The 17504-nt window shown below is 58.6% G+C and overlaps 1 protein-coding gene and 1 long non-coding RNA gene across 5 annotated transcripts in view; one reads left to right on the forward strand and one right to left on the reverse strand.

The window, feature by feature from the left end:
* Positions 1–15342, reverse strand: LOC129013679 (uncharacterized). Its single transcript, XR_010123983.1, has 10 exons — positions 14669–15342; positions 13862–14530; positions 10622–12627; positions 9763–10149; positions 9231–9420; positions 5377–6283; positions 4779–4846; positions 3866–4036; positions 2079–2166; positions 1–1829 (listed from the first exon to the last, which is right to left on the reverse strand). It is a non-coding gene; the product is annotated as an uncharacterized LOC129013679 (long non-coding RNA).
* CLK3 (CDC like kinase 3) overlaps positions 9317–17504 on the forward strand; it is a 21821-nt gene continuing 13633 nt past the window's right edge. Inside the window, exon 1 of one of the 4 annotated variants that reach the window (XM_063652765.1) lies at positions 9317–9443. Coding sequence is in view for 2 of the 4 variants with exons in the window: in XM_054450236.2 (XP_054306211.1) it covers positions 16435–16878 (444 nt within the window). In the remaining 2 variants the exon portion in view is untranslated. Of the gene's footprint in view, positions 9444–15896; positions 16930–17504 lie in introns of those variants that run through there. The other 3 variants (XM_054450236.2, XM_063652764.1, XM_054450238.2) reach the window with 3 other exon arrangements.

A 17504-nucleotide genomic window follows, 5' to 3' on the forward strand; every position in this document is an offset into this window, starting at 1 on the left:
TGGCGGCAGAGAGGAGAAGGATTTATTCTTGCATCCAGGGTGTGCGGAGGAGCCCAAGGGCATTTGGACCTGTGTTGACGTCCGGAAGGGCCCGGAACCCGGGAAGCTCTGCCCGCGGAGGGTATTCCTCTCCCTCTGAAGACCACCTCAAAGCTCAACTTTATCACCTCCACGCATGAGACCGCCGGGGGCTGAACTAAAATCTCACCATCCCAATTCCAGTTTCTGGGAATTGTCAGCTCCTTTCGCTCTCATTGAAATCCAGCTTTTTTCACGAGGTGAATAACAGGGCAGTTGACAGTTCCCAAGTTTTCTGTGTCCAATCTTCAGCCCTGAAGGGACTCTTCTGCTCCAAGTCCAGCGATCCCGGGAGGGGGCCCACTGGTCCAGTACGGCTCAGTACCCAGCCCTGGATCCACCAGCTGAGGCTGGAAGGAGTGGGTCATGAAGAACTCAGCACGAACGCAGCTGGGTATGAATTCCCAAAGGTGTTCTGTCCCTCCACGGTACCAGGGACCCCTCCTTTGAGAAACTGCTTCACTGAAGGCGCAGATGGAGGGTGGGGTCAGCAACAGAGTTGAGAGGGGTTCCGGGGGCACATGGCTCAGCCGGAGGAAGCAGGCTGAGGAAGCAGGCTGAGGAGGGGCGTTCAGAATGGCCAGATGACCTCGAGGGGAATGCCAAGCCTCAGCCCACTTTGCCTGTGGCTCCTGAGGATGGTCATGCTGTCAAGCTCAGAACAGCTGAGAAACTACCTTTCTGGGGCAGATTAGGGGACCAGGGGCTTAGTTGCTGGTTTGCTGTGTGACCTATGACAAACTCTCTGGGCAGTTTGTGAAATGGGGACTCTAGTGTGATCGGAGACACAAGTGAATGAGAACTCACTTTGAAATGTCTAAAGCCCAGTGCCTAAGGCCTTCCTTGGCAAGACAGAGGGTCCCTGGTGGGCACTGTCCGATGGCATTTGGGCAGTAATTGGGCCAACCAAGCCTACAGGCCCGCAGCACCCCCTATGGTGCTGGGCACTGCCTGCCCAGCTCTACTCTTAGCCACAGGGTCCCCTGGGAAAGTGCCAGGTGGTCTCATCCACCAAGAGCCATATTGGCAACATTGTGCCAACATGGGCATTTCAGGCCTGTGTCAGGGAGGGAACAAGGAGTGGTTTCTGCCAGGGAGGCCTCTGACTGCAGCTGCCTATGACAGGCTCCAGGCTTCAGGCCTCATAGAAACCCTGGCCTTGGGGGCAGAAGGCACAGCCAAAGGGGCCTCCCCTCTTCCCAAGTCCTTGCCCAGCCGCGGTTGCCTAAGACCTCTCTTTTTTTTTTTTTTTTTTTTGAGACAGAGTCTCACTCCCGCCCAGGCTGGAGTGCAGTGGTGCGATCTCGGCTCACTGCAACCTCCACCTCCTGGGTTCAAGCGATTCTCCTGCCTCAGCCTCCTGAGTAGTTGAGATTACAGGCATGTGCCACCATGCCCAGCTAATTTTGTATTTTTTAGTGGAACAGAATTTCCCCATGTTAACCAGCCTGTTCTTGAACTCCTGGCCTCAAGTGATCCACCTGCCTCAGCCTCCTAAAGTGCTGGGATTGCAGGTGTGAGCCACCGTGCCCAACTCACTGAGGCCTCTCAATTCAGCTTCTCTATGCCAGGACCCTTCAGCTCACTGGGCGGGGGTGCAGGGCCTGACCGCAATCTCTTGTGCTGCAGAGTGAGGCTGTGAATCTGCCTCCTGCTGGCTCTGGGCACAGTCTCTACACTGCCTGGGCACTGCCCCGGCTTCCAACTTTTCTCAGATGCCCTTCTTTGGGCTCCAGGGCCATGGCTGGGATCTGGGGGCAGATGAGACAGAGGCGGATACCATGGGGGTCAGAGAGGCAGGGCGGGGGGTAGCTTCCGCTCTGTCCAGGTACGGGGAGGCCAGCTCAGGAATCCATTTAGAACCAGTAAAAGCCTGAGCTGGAAGGGCCTTTCTAGCCTTCTGTTTCCCCTCTACAACCTGTAGATGGGAAGGCCACGGGACAGAAAGGAACTGGGCAGAGGTCACTCCCCACCCCATCTAGAGGGTCCCCATATGCTACCTTCAGGGGCTGCAAGGTGGAGGTGGCTGGAGGCTCCTGTCCTGGTGCTGGAGCCCTTGGTGCTCAGACCTGCAGCAGCTCCCCCTCCCTGAGGACACAATTCTCAGCCTGACCATCAGAACTTTTAGGGTCTCCTAGACCTCATCGGCAGCTCTGACCCTCTTTTATGAAAGCACCCAAAGAGCACCTGAGGCGAAGGACAGCATCCCCCACCCTATTGAGCTCCTCATTGCAGGAGCTCAAAGATGATGACCTCAGTCAGAATGAAATGATATTTAAGCACAAGCCAGTAGCTGTTGCCATCCTGGGGAATGTGCTGTATTGTCTGTCACTGGCAGCTCTGCATTACATCAAACTATTTCCTGAATATCACAAGAAGTGCAAACAAAGCCTTATGGATTGAACATTGTATAAAATAGGCCTTGTGCATGGCGCAGTGGCTCACGCCTGTAATCCCAGCACTTTGGGAGGCCGAGGCGGGTGGATCACCTGAGGTCAGGAGTTCGAGACCAGCCTGACCAACAAGGAGAAACCCCATCTCTACTAAAAATACAAAATTAGCCAGGTGTGGTGGCGCATGCCTGTAATCCCAGCTACTTGGGAGGCTGAGGCAGGAGAATCGCTTGAACCCAGGAGGCAGAGGTTGCGGTGAGCCGAGATCACGCCATTGCACTCCAGTCCAGCCTGGGCAATAGGAGCAAAACTCCGTCTCAAAAAAAAAAAAAAGGCTTTGGGACTAAAGCCCATATGCAGCCGCCCCTGGGCACATATACGTGGTTTTATGACTTTGGTACTGACTCAGCCTAACTGGACCCCAGATACAGGAGAAACTGAGAAGGACGGAGAACACAGGCACTGTCCCTGGTGCACTGTGTCCGATGTCATCCTCACATCAATCCTGTGTCATAGGTACTGTCCGTGTTTCCATTTTACAGAGAAGGATACTGAGGCTAAGTGAAGGCAAGACTTGCTCATGCTCGCCAAGCTGGGGAGTGGTGGAGAGTAAAGTGTAAGACTTCTCGGTTCTACGGCCACTCTCCTTCCATCCATTGCTCCAGGTCCAGGGGCCCAGATGGTCTGATTCTCTGTGCCCCACAGCCCACCGTCCTGCTGCTGCTTCCCCTGGCTTCCCCGCTTCACAGAGGAGAAGGCAGACCAGGAGATAGGTCAGGCCTCAGGCTGCTGCTCAGCCCCACCCGTCCTAACCCTTGAGGGGATGAGAGGGCAGCCTCCACAACATGTCCCTAAATGCCCCTGCCCCCCTGCCCCAGGTTCTCAGAGAAGAGGGAGAGCTGTGGGGGCTGAGGAGCATCTCTGGGAGGGAGGGTGGGGTTTCTCCCCGAAGAGCCCCTCAGATGTAGGCACCCCTCACCCCGCGGTCACTGCTTCTCTACCAGCTCCTTTTCAGCTGCTGCTGCAGACTCAGTTTCTCAGGGAGGCTCTCCACCAGCTTGGAGATGGGCAGGGGGAAGCAGTGAGCACGTTCCAGGCTGAGCCCTCCCCGTGGGCAGCGAGGGCTTGGGAGGAACTTGAGTGACCGAGTGTGAGGAAGGAAAGGTCAAGGCCTTCGTGGGCACCATGCGGTAGGCACCAGGGATCAGGCATGGGGGAGCCTGTGGGAGCCATGCAGGCCAGTCAGAAGCACAGTGCAGGGGGCAGCTGCTGAGCACCTGGTCCTGGGCAGCCTCTAGGGCCCACTGCTGAGCTCTCAACTCTGAGTCTCGAGCTTCCAGCACATTGCAGACCTTCTCGAGCTCAGTCTGCATCTCAGCCAGCTCTGAACCCACCTCCTGCTTCTTTGCAGTCTGTGGAGGAGGGTGGAGCTGGCGCGTGTCTTGATCTGGAGCCTCCCCAAGAACTTCGCTCCCCCTTGGATTCAGAGCTCCAGCCTCACAGGGGCCTTCCTAGGGACCGTTCTTCGCCCCAAAGAGGCCACCATGGCAGCATCAGGTGCAGTGCTGACGGAACAACACCAGGGGAGGGGGCAAGAGGACTCACCTTCCCCTCCAAGCTGTGCAGGTCACTGAAGTCCAGAACACTTGCCCTGAACCCCTGATCCTTCACTCCCTCTTTTACCCTGAGTCCCACAGCGCTCCCCATACGGGTAGTACTGCCTAGCCCAGGAGCCCCTGAGGGCAGGCCTCACATCGCCCTCCATCTCCACATCCTTTCCAGGGTCCCTGCACAGGTTCCCTGCACAGGGGTGGGCCTGCAAAGCCTTGCTCCCCAGTGCACTTCAATCACTTCATCACTTCAGTTGGTGAGTCCACCCTGCCAAGGAGTGATGCTTAGTCCCCTCTCAGGGCCACGCTGAGGTTGTACGAGGACAGGGCAGCCGGGGTTCCAGGCCTGGGATAAGTCTAGGCTGAATCCTCGGTGCTCAGTGGAGAACCCCCATCCCAATTCATTGGTTCCAACAAGCCAGGCTTCCTACTCCATCCCCTGCCCTCCGGCCCAGGCCCTGCCTTCACTTCACATGGCCCCTGTCTCAGCTTCTCCAGCTCCTGGAAACAAGGGCCCAGTGTGGTCCCAGAGGGCCCAGTCCACATGGAAATGGGAGACCAGAGCCAAGTTCTCTGCCTGGGAGGTCCCACCTCCATCCAGCCTGATCTCAGGGAGGGCAACCAGGGCTGTCCCACACCAGCTCTCAGCCCTGGACGGGGCTGTCCCAGCTCCACCGCAGTCTGCCCTTGAGCTCACCCATTGTCCTCTGGTGGAGTCCGCACTGCAGACTCCAGCTCCTTGGCAGACCTGGGCTCCCATAGCTCCTGGGGGATGGGAGGCAGAAATGCTGCTGGGGAGTGGCAGGGACAGCAGGACCCTGTCCTCTTGCCCCCACCCCGTTCTGTGTTCTGTGCATCATTAGCTCCACCAAGGCCACTGGGTAACTCAAGTGGGGCACAGGCCCAGTTCTATAGAGCTGGGGAGACCGACGCAGGGACAGTGACCCAGTGAGTAAACTGAACAGGGTCATAGGATCACTGAGTGTCAGAGCTCCCCAGAGTCCCCCCGGCACCACACCCAATGTACAGATGGAACCTGAGCCCCAGAGTAGTGAGGGGCTTGGCCAAGGCCACTGGCCAGTTTGTGGCAGAGCTGGGACTGCCGCAGTCCCATCAGTGTTTGTGGAACCCGTCGCTTTACCGGCCAGTGAGGATTCCCAGCGGCCCCACCCACAGGCTGTGGGGCTGGAGGTATGTGGGTGGGGCTTGGCTGGTGCCCACTCAGGTAAATGCCTGTGTAGTACCCAGGAGAAGCCACAGTGGGCTGGGTGGGGCAGGGGTGAGGTGGGACCCACCTTTCATTTGCAGACTCTGGGGTCTCTGCTGGGGTAGAGGGCAGGTGGCAAGGACTCAGGAGCACTTGGGCTGCTCCAGGGTGGCTGCCCTCCCTTCAGGCTGGCAGGATTGTCCAGATTCTTATGTCCCTGTCCTTGGGTGGGCAGGCTCAGGCCACCTTGACCTGGGGGCACCTGACCCTCACCCCTAGCAGCTGGTGCTGAGGGTTCTGGTGCCAGTGGCAGCCAAAGTCCTGCTCCTGTCCACAGGCACCCAGCTCAAGCTGGAGGGCAAGGCCCTTTCTGTTCATGGACAGATGGGCCATAGTAGCCCTGGAGGCCCCACACCCCTGGGCCTGAGCTCCCCGGTACTAAGGGCCAGGGTGGGGAGCTTGGGACCCATTAAACACACAGGAAGCTGAGGCCCCATGAGAAGAGCTGTGGCTGTGGCACAGCCCGGGCCTCCACTTTATTGCACAAGGCCCCTGACTTCAGGCTTGGGGAGGGCTCTAGGGTCCTTAGGAGGGGTTCCTTGGGGGCCCTGACTGCAGGTGGGGCCACCTCACACCACCCCAGGCAGCCCAGCTCCTGCCCACCTTTCGCCTCTGGATCCCAGCAGCCATCTGGTCATTCTCCCTCTCCAGAGCCTGCATCCTGCTCCTGTGGCTGACTGGGGAGGGGCAGGCTGCATCCCCATCTAGGGACCCTGCTCCCCCATCCTCTCATGCCTGCAGAAACCCTCACCCTGGCTCTTGGGTTTGGGCAGGTCCAGCCTGCAGAGGGGAGCGGATCTCCTCCTGGGCCCTGGCCTGCCCTCCCTGGCTGGCATGTGGACTAGGGGCCTGCGGGCTCACTGGACGGTGCCCGCCCAGACTCACGGCAGCTCCTCCTGCGTGCACTCTGGCCTCTCTGCAGCTGTGTGAGGGTCCTGTGGTTACATGATGGGAAAAGCAAGAGGGAGCATCTGGGGGCCTGAGGTCCCAAGTCACACCCAAACCAAACCACCCAGCCAGGAAGATAGCAGGAAGCAAACTGGAGGCGTTCTGGGTTGAACTGTGTCCCCAGCAACAACAACAAAAGATAGATTGACGTCCCCAGTACCTCCTAATGAAACAGAATCGTTACAGAGGTAATCAGACTAAAATGAAGTCAATAGGCTGGGCTTTCATCCAAGGTGACTATACAAAGGGGAAATGTGGACACAGGCACACCACAGAGGGAGATGCCACGCGGACATCCCGGAGGAATGTCAAAGCCTGCTGGCAAAGCACCAGAAGCTGGGGACAAGGCCTAGAACAGACCCTCCCTCACAGCCCTCAGGAGGGACCAATCCTGCCGACACCCTGACCTGAACTTCAGCCTTCAGAACCAAGAGACAATGAACGCCTGCCATTGAAGCTACCGTCTTCAGCACTTTGTTATCACAGCCCTAGCAAACTCACAGAGGGTAAGTGGGATCCAGCCCCATGTGGCAGCTCTCTGGCCCCAAAAGGACCCTGACTTCGAGGAGAACTTTCTCCTCAAAGTGGCCACACCTGCAGCAGCAGGAACTGTGCAATCATAGTGGCTAACACTTCATGACTGAATACCATGTGTATGTCACCCTCTTAGGCACCCATTCAGGGAGGATAACTGTTATTTTCACTTTTACAGATAAGGCCCAGAGAGGCAGAGGAACTGCCCAAGGTCACACAGCTAGTATATCATGGAGCCAAGATTTAAACCCACAATCTTAGCTACTGATCTGGGGACAGTGCAGACTACTGAATCCTGGGATTGAAGACAGACTGAGGTAGAGACCCAGAGAGGGTTGGGTGGAGGAGCTTGAGGCTGGGGATGGGACTGGAGGTGGAGCATGCCAGAGGCCCTGGGAGCACTGGGTGCTGAGCCCTTGAACCCCCTGGCCAGCTGGACGTTAATGCAATATGGCTTTGTCCAGACCCTATCCAGCTGCTGCCCCATCTCCAAGAGCCTCGCCCTGCTGGAAGTGCACTGCTAGTCTGGTCCATCAGCCACTCTGCACAGGACTCCTGCCCAGGACCCAGGGTCTGCATTTTAGGCCATCCTTGCTGGATAGGCCCACAGCCCAGCGTCCCCACCTGCCTGTAGAAGGTGAGTCCTGGGTTGGCCTTCTAGGGGTCCAGGGAGGGAGTAGAAATGGCCTGGACAGTCTCCAAGGGGCTGGAAGGCCCTGCACATGGGGCCCAAATTGGCATTGGCTTATGCATCATGTGCAGGTTAAGTGCATCCGGCTCACCTAGCACCACTTCCTGCCAGGAGACAAATCTGCCGAGGGCCCAGCCCTCTGTCACTCCACTACCTTCTCACTGACATTGTCCACTGCAAGTCCTCAGACTTGACCAAAGAATATAGCCCATCCAGGCGCTGAGGATATATCCTCTGACCCTCAAGGGTCTGGTTTGTGAAATAGACAAAAAAAAAAAAAAAACTGAGATTTTCCTCTGTACAAATATATAGTGGCAGACTACACTGCAGACTTAAGGAACAGCCCCCTCTGAGCACAGCTGTGTACCCATTTGAGATACACTGATTTAGACCAACTTAGCTTTTATGAGGCCCAAGGCCAGCTAAGCTTTCTCTCCTTTTCTTTCCATCGAGATCAGCAGATCAGCTTCAGTCAGGGGCCTTGTGGCAGAGCGTGGATCCCACATGGGATCCTTAGAATACTACTTCCCTATGGCTCCCAGGCACCTCGTTGGTGTCTGTATCTCTCTCTGTGTCTCTGTGTGTGCATATCTGGGGGTGTCTGCACATGTCTGATGTGTATCCTGGGGGTGTGTGTGTGCATGCATGTCTGTGTGTCTGTCTGCCCATGCACACATACACCTGCCCAGGAGACTAAGGGATGCTGACCAGGAGAAGGCAGCCACCAAGCTGGAGGTGAAGTCAGGTGGACAGGAGCTGGGACATCTAAACCCTAGATCTGGCCCCTGTCCCGTGTCCATAGTAACCCCCTCACCACTCTCCTTCTTAATTGGATCAGGGACTATTTACAACACTCTCCCCTGTCTCCCTGGGTATATGCACGTGCAGTTTCCTCTTGCTGAAATGCCCTTCATTCCCTCTCTCCTCCTGGAAAATGCCTGTCTATCCTTGTGTGAGGGTTCAGAGGCTCAGAAACCCCTTCTCTGGGAGGGACTCTCCTATCTGCCACCCCTTAACCAGCTCCCACTGTGCCTCTTCCCTCATCTGGCACATTAAATTATTACTTGCAAAATAGGCACAGTGGCTCATGCCTGTAGTCTCAGCACTTTGGGAGGCCAAGGTGGGAGAACTGCTTGAGGGTCAGGAGTTCAAGACCACCCTGGGCAACGTAGTGAGACCCCCCATCTCTACCAAAAAAAAAAAAAAACACACAGCCAGGCATGGTGATGCGTGCCTGCAGTCCCAGCTACCTGAGGCAGGAGGATCGCTTGAGTCCAGGAGTTCGAAGCTGCAGTGAGCTATGATTGCACCACTGCACTTCAGTCTGGGTGACAGAGACCCTGATGCAACCAATCAATTATAAATCAATCAATAATAAATAAATAATTGCTTGCTCAATTACCGGGTGCCCCCAAACCATAAGCTGTTGAGGACAAGGAGTGATCTGATTTGACATTGCTTCTGCACACAGAAGAGGGCCAGGCATGTAGCAGATGCGCAATAAATGCATGCTGAAAACATGGATGGAGAATGATGGGGCATGATGAGAAAGAGGCAGAAAATGGGAAGGAAGTATAGGATCAAGATGGGGGCATCCTAAGGAGGGGTAAGAGACTAATTGGTTTGTATGGGAAAGACTGGGCAGTGGGGAAGACAATGGGGAGAACAGGGTTGGGGGCGTGGAGAAGAAGGAGGGAGACAGTGCCCACCTGGGGAGGCCAGGTCCCACTCTGCCTCTGGAGTCTGTGCAGTTCCTCCTCTTTAAATTTCAGAGCAACTGCCACCTGGTGCCAGCATGCCTTCCAGTACTCAGCCATCTCCTCATGAAGCCTGGGATGTGATTCTTGTGCCTCTAGCTCTTTCCTGAGGGGCACTGGTACCTCCAGGACCTGGAGTGTACTGGAAGAAATGGGGCAGTCCAGGTACAGCATGGACCCCAGATCACCCCCACCCCACTCCCTTTCAATGATGATTATGTCTTATGAACTAGGAGGGGGAGTGGGGCAGAGATGCCTCTTTCATGGCCCCCTGCACACACAGAACCCCTTTGTACTGGGCACTTCTACTCCCAAGCACCCTGACTTGCACCTAGCAGCTAAGGTCATCTCACCCCCATCTCCCACCTGCCCCTGGGCCAGCAGGAGGGGCTTGGCCATGTGTAGGTGAGACAGGACTTCTTGAAGCTGAAAGATTTCCCACCCCATGAAAGAGCCAGAATGTGACAACCAGAAGTGCTGATACCTGGGGAAGGGAGACTGGCTCTGGTCGTGTGATTCCGGGTTTAGGGCTCTGGGCCATTCCCCCTCAGCCAGCTGGTGACAGAGACTGGCCCACCGCCTGCTGAGAGGGCCATCTCACCCACGGTGAGAACAGAGCACCCACCCCAGCCTGGCTTGGACACTCCGAGGATGGGCCTAAGCAGCCACCTACCAGGACTCTTGGCCCGGGGCCACACCCAGTGCTGCTAGCAGCCCCACCTTCTCCTGAAGTAGCCAGGTATGCTCTGCCTCCAGGGCCTGCACACGGCCCCCCAACACCGTCTGCTCTCCCTGCAGATGCTGCAGCTGCTCCAAGCAGGCCCCTAGTTGCTGGTGGCTCTGGCCCAGCTCTTCTGAGTCTCTTGTTCACCTGGGGAGATCCCCACCCCACCAAGTTGTGGCTCAGCCTCCACCAGGGTTGTGGGGCTCCAGCCTTTACCCATGCAGCCCCTTCTCAGAGGCCCCGAACTCCACTTCCTCTGGGTCTCAGCCCTTCCAAGAGGCCTCTCTGACCACCCCAGCCCACAGAGGCTCCTCTACGCTCCAGGCTACAACTCTGGACCAGTGCCTGGCTGCATACTAGCAGGGGGGCCAGTTATGTGAGGATGAGGATGGTGCTCTCTGGAGTCTCATTGTGTGGACGCCCTGCTAGAATCTGTCTCTCCTGGTCATTCTCCTTTCCTGTGTTCCCCTAGAGCCCCTTGCCCTACATTGGAATCCCCCAGGAACGGGGCCCAGGCTCCCTTGCCTCTGCCCCCTGGTAAAGATGGGCATGGCCTGGATCAGCTAATGCCCAGATTCCCTTTCCTGTGGGGCTGTCCCCGCCAGCTGTCTTGACCAACCTCAGTGAGTATCAGCAACTGCCCCTGCAGACGGACTGTGTCCTGAGCCTGGGCAGGGGTCTCAGCTGCTGGCATGGAGACTCTGGGTCCCGAAGCTCCTGGGCCCTGCCTCCATCCCAGCTTTGCTCTTGGATCTGCAGGCCTGGCACCAGCATCTCCTGTAGATACACTTGGTCCAGAATCCTGGAGTCTCCTTCCAGCTTCCAGACCACACTGGGGTGGTCTTGGCAGACCGTTGATGCCTCAGGGCATGTTGTGGCAGGGTCCTGGCCCCAACTCAAGTTATGACTCTGAACAAGCTCTCCTCTGCCCTCTGGTCTCAGTTTTCCCATCTGAACCAGGAGGGAAGTCACTGAATGATCCCAGGGTATTCCCAAATGTTGGAAGAGGATCCCTCTCTTGGCTGGACTAAGCCCCTGCGCTGCCCTCCTTCTCTAGATAATGCTCCAATAATGAGGACCAGACAATAAAGTGTGGGGCAGGGTCAAAGGTACGGCGGGGCCAGTGCTCAGGGCCTGCCATGCACCCACTTGGGGGATCCCCGGGCTGGGCTCTGGGCCAACAGGCTGTTGGGTCATCTGGTCCAAATGCCACTAGGCCTTTTCCACTTCTGTCTGCAGCCGCAGGATCCTGAGGGTAGAAGGGATGGTCTGCCTGTTCCCTGCCACCCCACCCCTCCCCCACATCCCAGCCCCACTCACTTGTCTTCTATGTCCTGGTCTGGCCTCCTCCACTCAGCCTGTCCCTGGGATCCCTGCATCTGGTGCCTCTCCTGCTCCAGGCAGGCCAGGGAGCACTTCACCTGCTAGGATGAGGCTGAGTGGGAGGGCTGAAGGCAGCACAGAGCCTCAGATAGGTAGGCATAGCTTCCCTGCCTCCCACCAGGCAGGGCAGTGTCTGCAGCCTTTGATAACGCAGGCGGACTGGCAGCCAGCAGCCCAGCTGACAGCCCAGCATGGACCCATGCCCTGGCTTTTATACAAGGGACTGTGCCCTGGGGCCCTGAGGGGCTGTTTTCTGCTGTTATCTATCACGACAGGCTCCAGCTGTGCATCCTCTGCCTCCAGCTGGGCCTGAGATACACCGCCTCTCCAGCTGCTCTCCAGCTGCTGACAGCTTCAGGGTGGAGGCCAGCAGGACTGCTGTGGCATGCTAAAGGGCAGGGAGACATGAGGTTGACAACTGGATCCCAAGGGTCCCCCAGGCCTGGTAGGGAGCAGTGGCTCCAGGTGGGCCAGCTGTGAGCTAAGACACGGAGTCACTGAAGGCTTGCATAACTGGGCCATCACACGGTGTCCCCTTCCTACCCTCACGTGAGGCAGAGATCCTGGTAACCTTCCCAAGAACCCTCAGCCTGCACAGCCATCTCCCCCTCTCTGGGGATCGCCTGTTTCACTCGGGGAGATTGGGCTTCTAAGGAAGCTCTTCAGTCTATGGAGCTAAAACCAGCCCCTCCCTCCCTCAGATTCTCCCTGGGGGGCCACAGGGACCTTGGCCCTTCCTTCGTCTCCAGCAGTGTCCTTAGCCACCCCCAGCATATGCCTCTCAGGCAACACCCTGCACCCTTCCAGGGGCACCATTCAGAGACATCTCTGTTCAACACCGCAGCCTTGCTGGGGACTCCATTTCCCTTTCTCCTCTGGGTGCCCCAGACCCTGGCAAGCCTCCCTGAGAATATGGCACCAGATCTGGACACCAGCTCTGGGCATTCTGGAGCTTCAGCCTGCTAAGGGGATCTTGCTAGCTCAGGGGACCTCCTTTCAGCTACAGAAAGCCCAGGAAGAAGGAATGGGGGAGGACATGGCTTCACTTTCTGCTTTAGGGACCAGCCGAGTCCCAGCTTGTGCTCCTGCCTCTGCAGCACCAGGGCTTGCTCCTACAGGGCCTCCAGCACTGCCCAAAGACGGCTTGTCAGCTCGGCCCTCTGCCGCCTGCTTTCTGCCAGCTGCTCCCACAGGTCCTTCTCTGACTGCCTCCAGTCCCGCTCGGGGGCCCTGTTGGAGCACCTGCCAGGGAAAGAGGAGCCAGACTTCAGCCCAGGCCCCAGGGGGCTGCCATGCCCAACTTCCCTATGCTCACCTGCACCCTTCAGTGGGGCTTGGTGGGCAGACACGGTCCTATGCCCTGAGGAAATAGGAGTTCCAGAGACAGTGGGCAGGGCTGGGCATCAAGTCCATGGGCTCTGCCTCAGTGGGGCCTGAGAGCAGGACAGATCCTGGAGCTGGGGTAGTCTTGGCTTCCCAAAGCACCAGGCTCTGAGGCCTCTTCTCAGACTCAGAATTGAGGCCCTGTGGCTGAGCATGCGCTAAAACCCTTCAACCCTGATCCTCTGGCCCGAAAGTCTCCTGGTGATTGGAACTTCACTAAACACCAGCCTCAACTCCACTAAACAGTTCTCAATTCCCAGTGGTTTCCATGAGCTGTGGGTGCTGCCAGGGGTGGCCACTTGCTAAACACAAATCCCATTATCTTCACAGCAGCTGGTCTGGGGAGGTGCAGCAGGCACTCCTGAAGGGAAACTGGTGCCCAAGTCTGGCAGGCAGTCTCGTGAGGAGCTGCAATCCCCACCCAACACTGTCTGCACCAGAGCCACGTTCCCCCTTCCAGTGTGGAAGTCTGGAAATGGCAGGGGAGCATTTGGGGGCCACCACAGTTTAGCTATGATGTGGGGGTCAGAGCCCTTAAGTCAAGTCACTGCTCAGGTACCTCTCTGGCTTCCATAGCTTCAGCTGTAAGATGGAGGCCCTGACGGACCTCACCCACCAGCTTGGTGAGGGAGGTCAGAGGGTAGACAGGGGCTGTTCTGCCAGTGTTGCCATCCCTACATCCCTCCCCATCACCCTCCTCACCTCTAGGGTCTGGGCCCAAGTCCACTGCCTCCCAACTCCCAACCCTGGGCATGAGGCACCCTGCCCTGGCTCTGAAAGGGCACAGGAGTTGTCTCCAGCTAAGCAATGGGTACAGCTGGCACCTCTACCACCCCCACCCTGACCTCCCCACTCCTCACATTCCCAGGCCTTCTCCACTCAGGATGGCACCATCGTCCACCAGGCCTTCTCCCCACTGGACAGCTTGACTCTCCTCTCCCCTTACTCCAGGCCCAGGCTCCTGCAGCCCCCTCCAAAATTGTCTCCCCTCCAAAATGTCACTGCCGCACAAGGCTTCTCTAAGACAGACCATGAGGACTGGCCCCTGCCCCCACCTCCCATACTGGGTACAGCTCCCACAATGCCACTCTACCTGGGCGCTCTGTCTTGCCAGTCAGAAGTGACAGGTTTTCCATGGCAGCCCCCTGCCCTTAGTGAGAAGCTGAGCTGTGCCCAGCTTGGTCTGGGAGGGGCTCATCGTCCACAGAATGGAGTGCACATGCAGGCCAGATTGTCCTGAGCAGGGGGGCAGGCCAGGGCAGCCTCAGGAAGGCTTTCCAGGGAGGTGACCCTGGGGCCAAGGCTCAGAGGTGAATTAACTGCCTCCAGAGAAGGCAAAGTCAGATGAGGCAGACAGAGGAGACGGTAAGGACAATAGAACAAGGAGGGCATCAGAGCAGCTGGGACTGGCGGGCAGTGAGCTGAGCCCTAAGCTTGGGGGAAGTGGAGGTGGGGGGCAAAAGGGAGACCAAAAGGGGTGAGAGGAGCTGTGGGGTTTGGGAGGATGCAGGGCAGTGGCACCTCCCTGGTGCCCTTGAGATATGCTGCAGACCTCAACTCCACAGAGGCTGAGGACCGAGACAGGAGCTTGGGCCTGAGGGGCAGTGGAGGTGGAGCAAGCCTCCTCTGAGGTGGGGATGGGAGTGGAGGAGTTACCCAAACCTCACCTGGGGGCAGATCTTTCTCCAAGTGTCTGAAAGGTGTGAAAGCCACAAAAGAATGAAGCTCTAAGGGTAGAATCTCAGGCAGGATGGCCTCCAGGCTGCAAAGTGTGGAGAGGGAGACAGCTGGGAGATGGCTTCTATTCCACCTCAGAAAAAGAGAGTTGCTTCGTGGCTGGGAGGTAGGGACTCCTGGATTCTCAGTGGTGGGCAGTTTGGTGGGAAGGTGACTAACTTACCCCATCAGAACCTGTAGCTCAGGGCAGGGCTGGGGACAGGAGCTTCTCTGAGAACATCCATCCCTCAGGGCTAGTATCCTGGAGCCGTGGAAACTCAGGCAACACTAAGTGGTGGGAGAAAGAGACACCACGGAGGCCTCCCACCCCGCCTCATCTGAGCTGATGAAACCCTGAGATGGAACCTGGCTAGTGTGGTCGAGGCCATGGGGACCAGGCAGGAATGGCATCTCAGATGTCCTGGGATTTTTCAAAATCTTCAGCTTTTGAGATAGGACCTTAGGGGGCAGGACCTCAGCAGCCAATCTGGGTCACCCACTGTACATTGAAGCGGCTCCTAACTTTCTGAGACGGAGTTTTGCTCTTTTGCGCAGGGTGCAGTGAAGTGGCGCAATCTCGGCCCACTGCAATCTCTGCCTCCCGGGTTTAAGTGATTCTCCCACCTCAGCCTCCCGAGCAGCTGGGACTACAAGCGCGTGCCACCACGTCTAGCTAATTTTTGTATTTTTAGTAGAGACGGGGGTTTTGCCATGTTGGCCAGACTGGTCTCGAATTCCTGACCTCAGGTGATCCATCCACCTCAGCCTCCCAGAGTGCTGGGATTAGAGGGGTGAACCTCCGCGCTTGGCCGATTTTTTGTTTTTTGAGACAGGGTCTCCCTCTGTCGCCCAGGCTGGAGTGCAGTGGTGTGATCATAGCTCACTGCAATCTCAACCTCCTGGGATCAAGCGATCCTCCTGCCTCAGTCCCCTGCAAGGAGCTGGAACTACGGGCATGCGCCACCCAGTCCGGCTAATTTTTGTAATTTTTTGGAAGGGGACCCAGTTTTGAATTAGCTTCTATTGTTTACTTCGGGTAGCCATGGTGGAGCTGGCAGAGATTTAGGGGATACTAAACACCCCTACAAATCACTCCTTGAAACCCCCCGTTTCAGGGAGAGCCGCTGGCGAAGGACTTGAGGCGCAGCCACAGCTCGGAAGCGGGGGCTCCCCTGCGACACCTCCCCACGTCAGGGGCGGGCCCAGCCCCGCGGGGAGGGGTATGGGCGGGGCCGCGGCTGGCTGGCGGCCGCCGGGGCGGGGCTGGGGAAACCCTTGGCGCCCCCGCGGAGCGGTCCTGAGGAGGGGGCGGTGCCTGGAGGGATGGTCCGCCCCAACTGCGGGTTTCTAGCCCTCGCGTAGCGTGGGGACAATTAGGCACCACGCCCTGTCGCTTCATTGCGCGACGCTCGCGAGGCCGGGGACGCCACTCCCAGACCGGGCGGGACGCGCACGCTCACAGTGAGGTCTCTCAAAAGATCCTCGCCTCAGTTTTCTCATCTGGAAAGTGGGGCCTCGTAATCCTGTCCGACCCGGCGCGGGACAGTAGGTGTCAGGGATTTTGGTGACCCCACGCTCGAGGCCTCTGCAAAAGGGGGCTGTCCAGTGGCCCGGAGACGCAGCCAGCAGGGCTTTTGTCTGGCGGGGGAGTCTTAACTGAGAGGCCACGCAGGCCGGCAGGAAGCCGCTCCACAGGAGGGGGCTCAAGGAGAGGGGATCTCCTCCCTCCAGACTCCGGCCCCGCCAGAGTAGCTCTAAGGTATCTTCCCAGAAACTGCCCCGCACGCACTGGCGAGCTGGGAGCGCCACCACGGCTTTCAAAAAACCCGCACACACCAAGATAATAATGTGTCGTTCGCTGATTTCGCGCAAGCGGAGTCGCGTCCGCCTTCCCGAGCCGCGGCGCACAGACCTCAGGCCGCTCTCGCGCTCTCCGGGGCCCCGAGAACAATGCCCGTCCTCTCCGCGCGCAGGAGGGAGTTGACGGACCACGCGGGGTCGGGGCGACGGAGCGGTCCCAGCCCCGCGGCCGGGTCGGGGCCCCACCTCTCGGCTCTGAGAGCCCAGCCAGCCCGGGCCGCGCACCTGTCAGGTCGGGGGACCTACGTGCGCCGCGACTCGGCAGGAGGCGGGCCAGGCCAGGCTCGTCCCCTCGGCCCTCCCGGAACTAGTCTCCGAGGCCGCGGCGCCCACCGGAGCAGAGAGGGCTGGTGCCCCGGAGCCTTCGAGTCGGGGGCTAGAGCGGCCAGGCCTCCGAGCCGGGTCGAGCCGGGGCTGGCGACGGCTGCGTCACGCGAGGGGGCGGGGCTGCCACGGGCGGAGGTCGCAGCCGGAAGCGGAAGAGGCGCTCGGAGCGGGGAGTGGGGCCTAGCTGCAGCCGGAGCCTGGGAGACGGTAAGTGTGGGCTGGGGTCCGCGGCGGCGACAGCGGCGGCGGCGGCCGGGAGTGAGTCGGCGGGGCAGGCGCGCTGGTGCCATTCGGTCTTGGCCTACTCCCTTTCTTTCTCCTCTTCGGCCAATGTCGGGCCGCGGCCCCGACCTCTCACCCCTGACCCGCTGCTTCTGCCCCGGAGGGCGGTCACTGCAGACCCTGACCTCGATCCCACGGTGTTGAAGGCGGAGCCTGAACGGCCTCTGGGGCCGCTCAAGGGTCCAGTTTCGGCTCTGTGCCTGCCCGCGGAATGGGGGTCGGGGTCCGACGTAGAATAGCCAGAGAGGCCCTTCAGACCCCTCCCCTACCCCTGGCTTCGGGCTTGGTCCGCAGAGGACTCCTCCCTTGGCAGCCTGGAGTTTGATTCTGGCCCAGTCCGGCTTTCCCTCTGCCCCCGGGTCTCCCCTCGGCGCCACTGGTGGCGGTTACAGGGGATGGGACTCTGAGACCCCTGGGACCTGGGGCGGCAGGAAGGGACGCGAACGAGGGCGCAGGCCCTCCTGTGTGTTTTGTTGTGGTGATAAAGCCACTCCAGCCCGGAGGATGGGCTAGGCCAAGCTGACAGTACAAATCCCCTGGCTGCTCCTCCG

The sequence above is a fragment of the Pongo pygmaeus genome, chromosome 16 (assembly GCF_028885625.2).
Source record: "Pongo pygmaeus isolate AG05252 chromosome 16, NHGRI_mPonPyg2-v2.0_pri, whole genome shotgun sequence".
Lineage (NCBI taxonomy): Eukaryota > Metazoa > Chordata > Mammalia > Primates > Hominidae > Pongo > Pongo pygmaeus.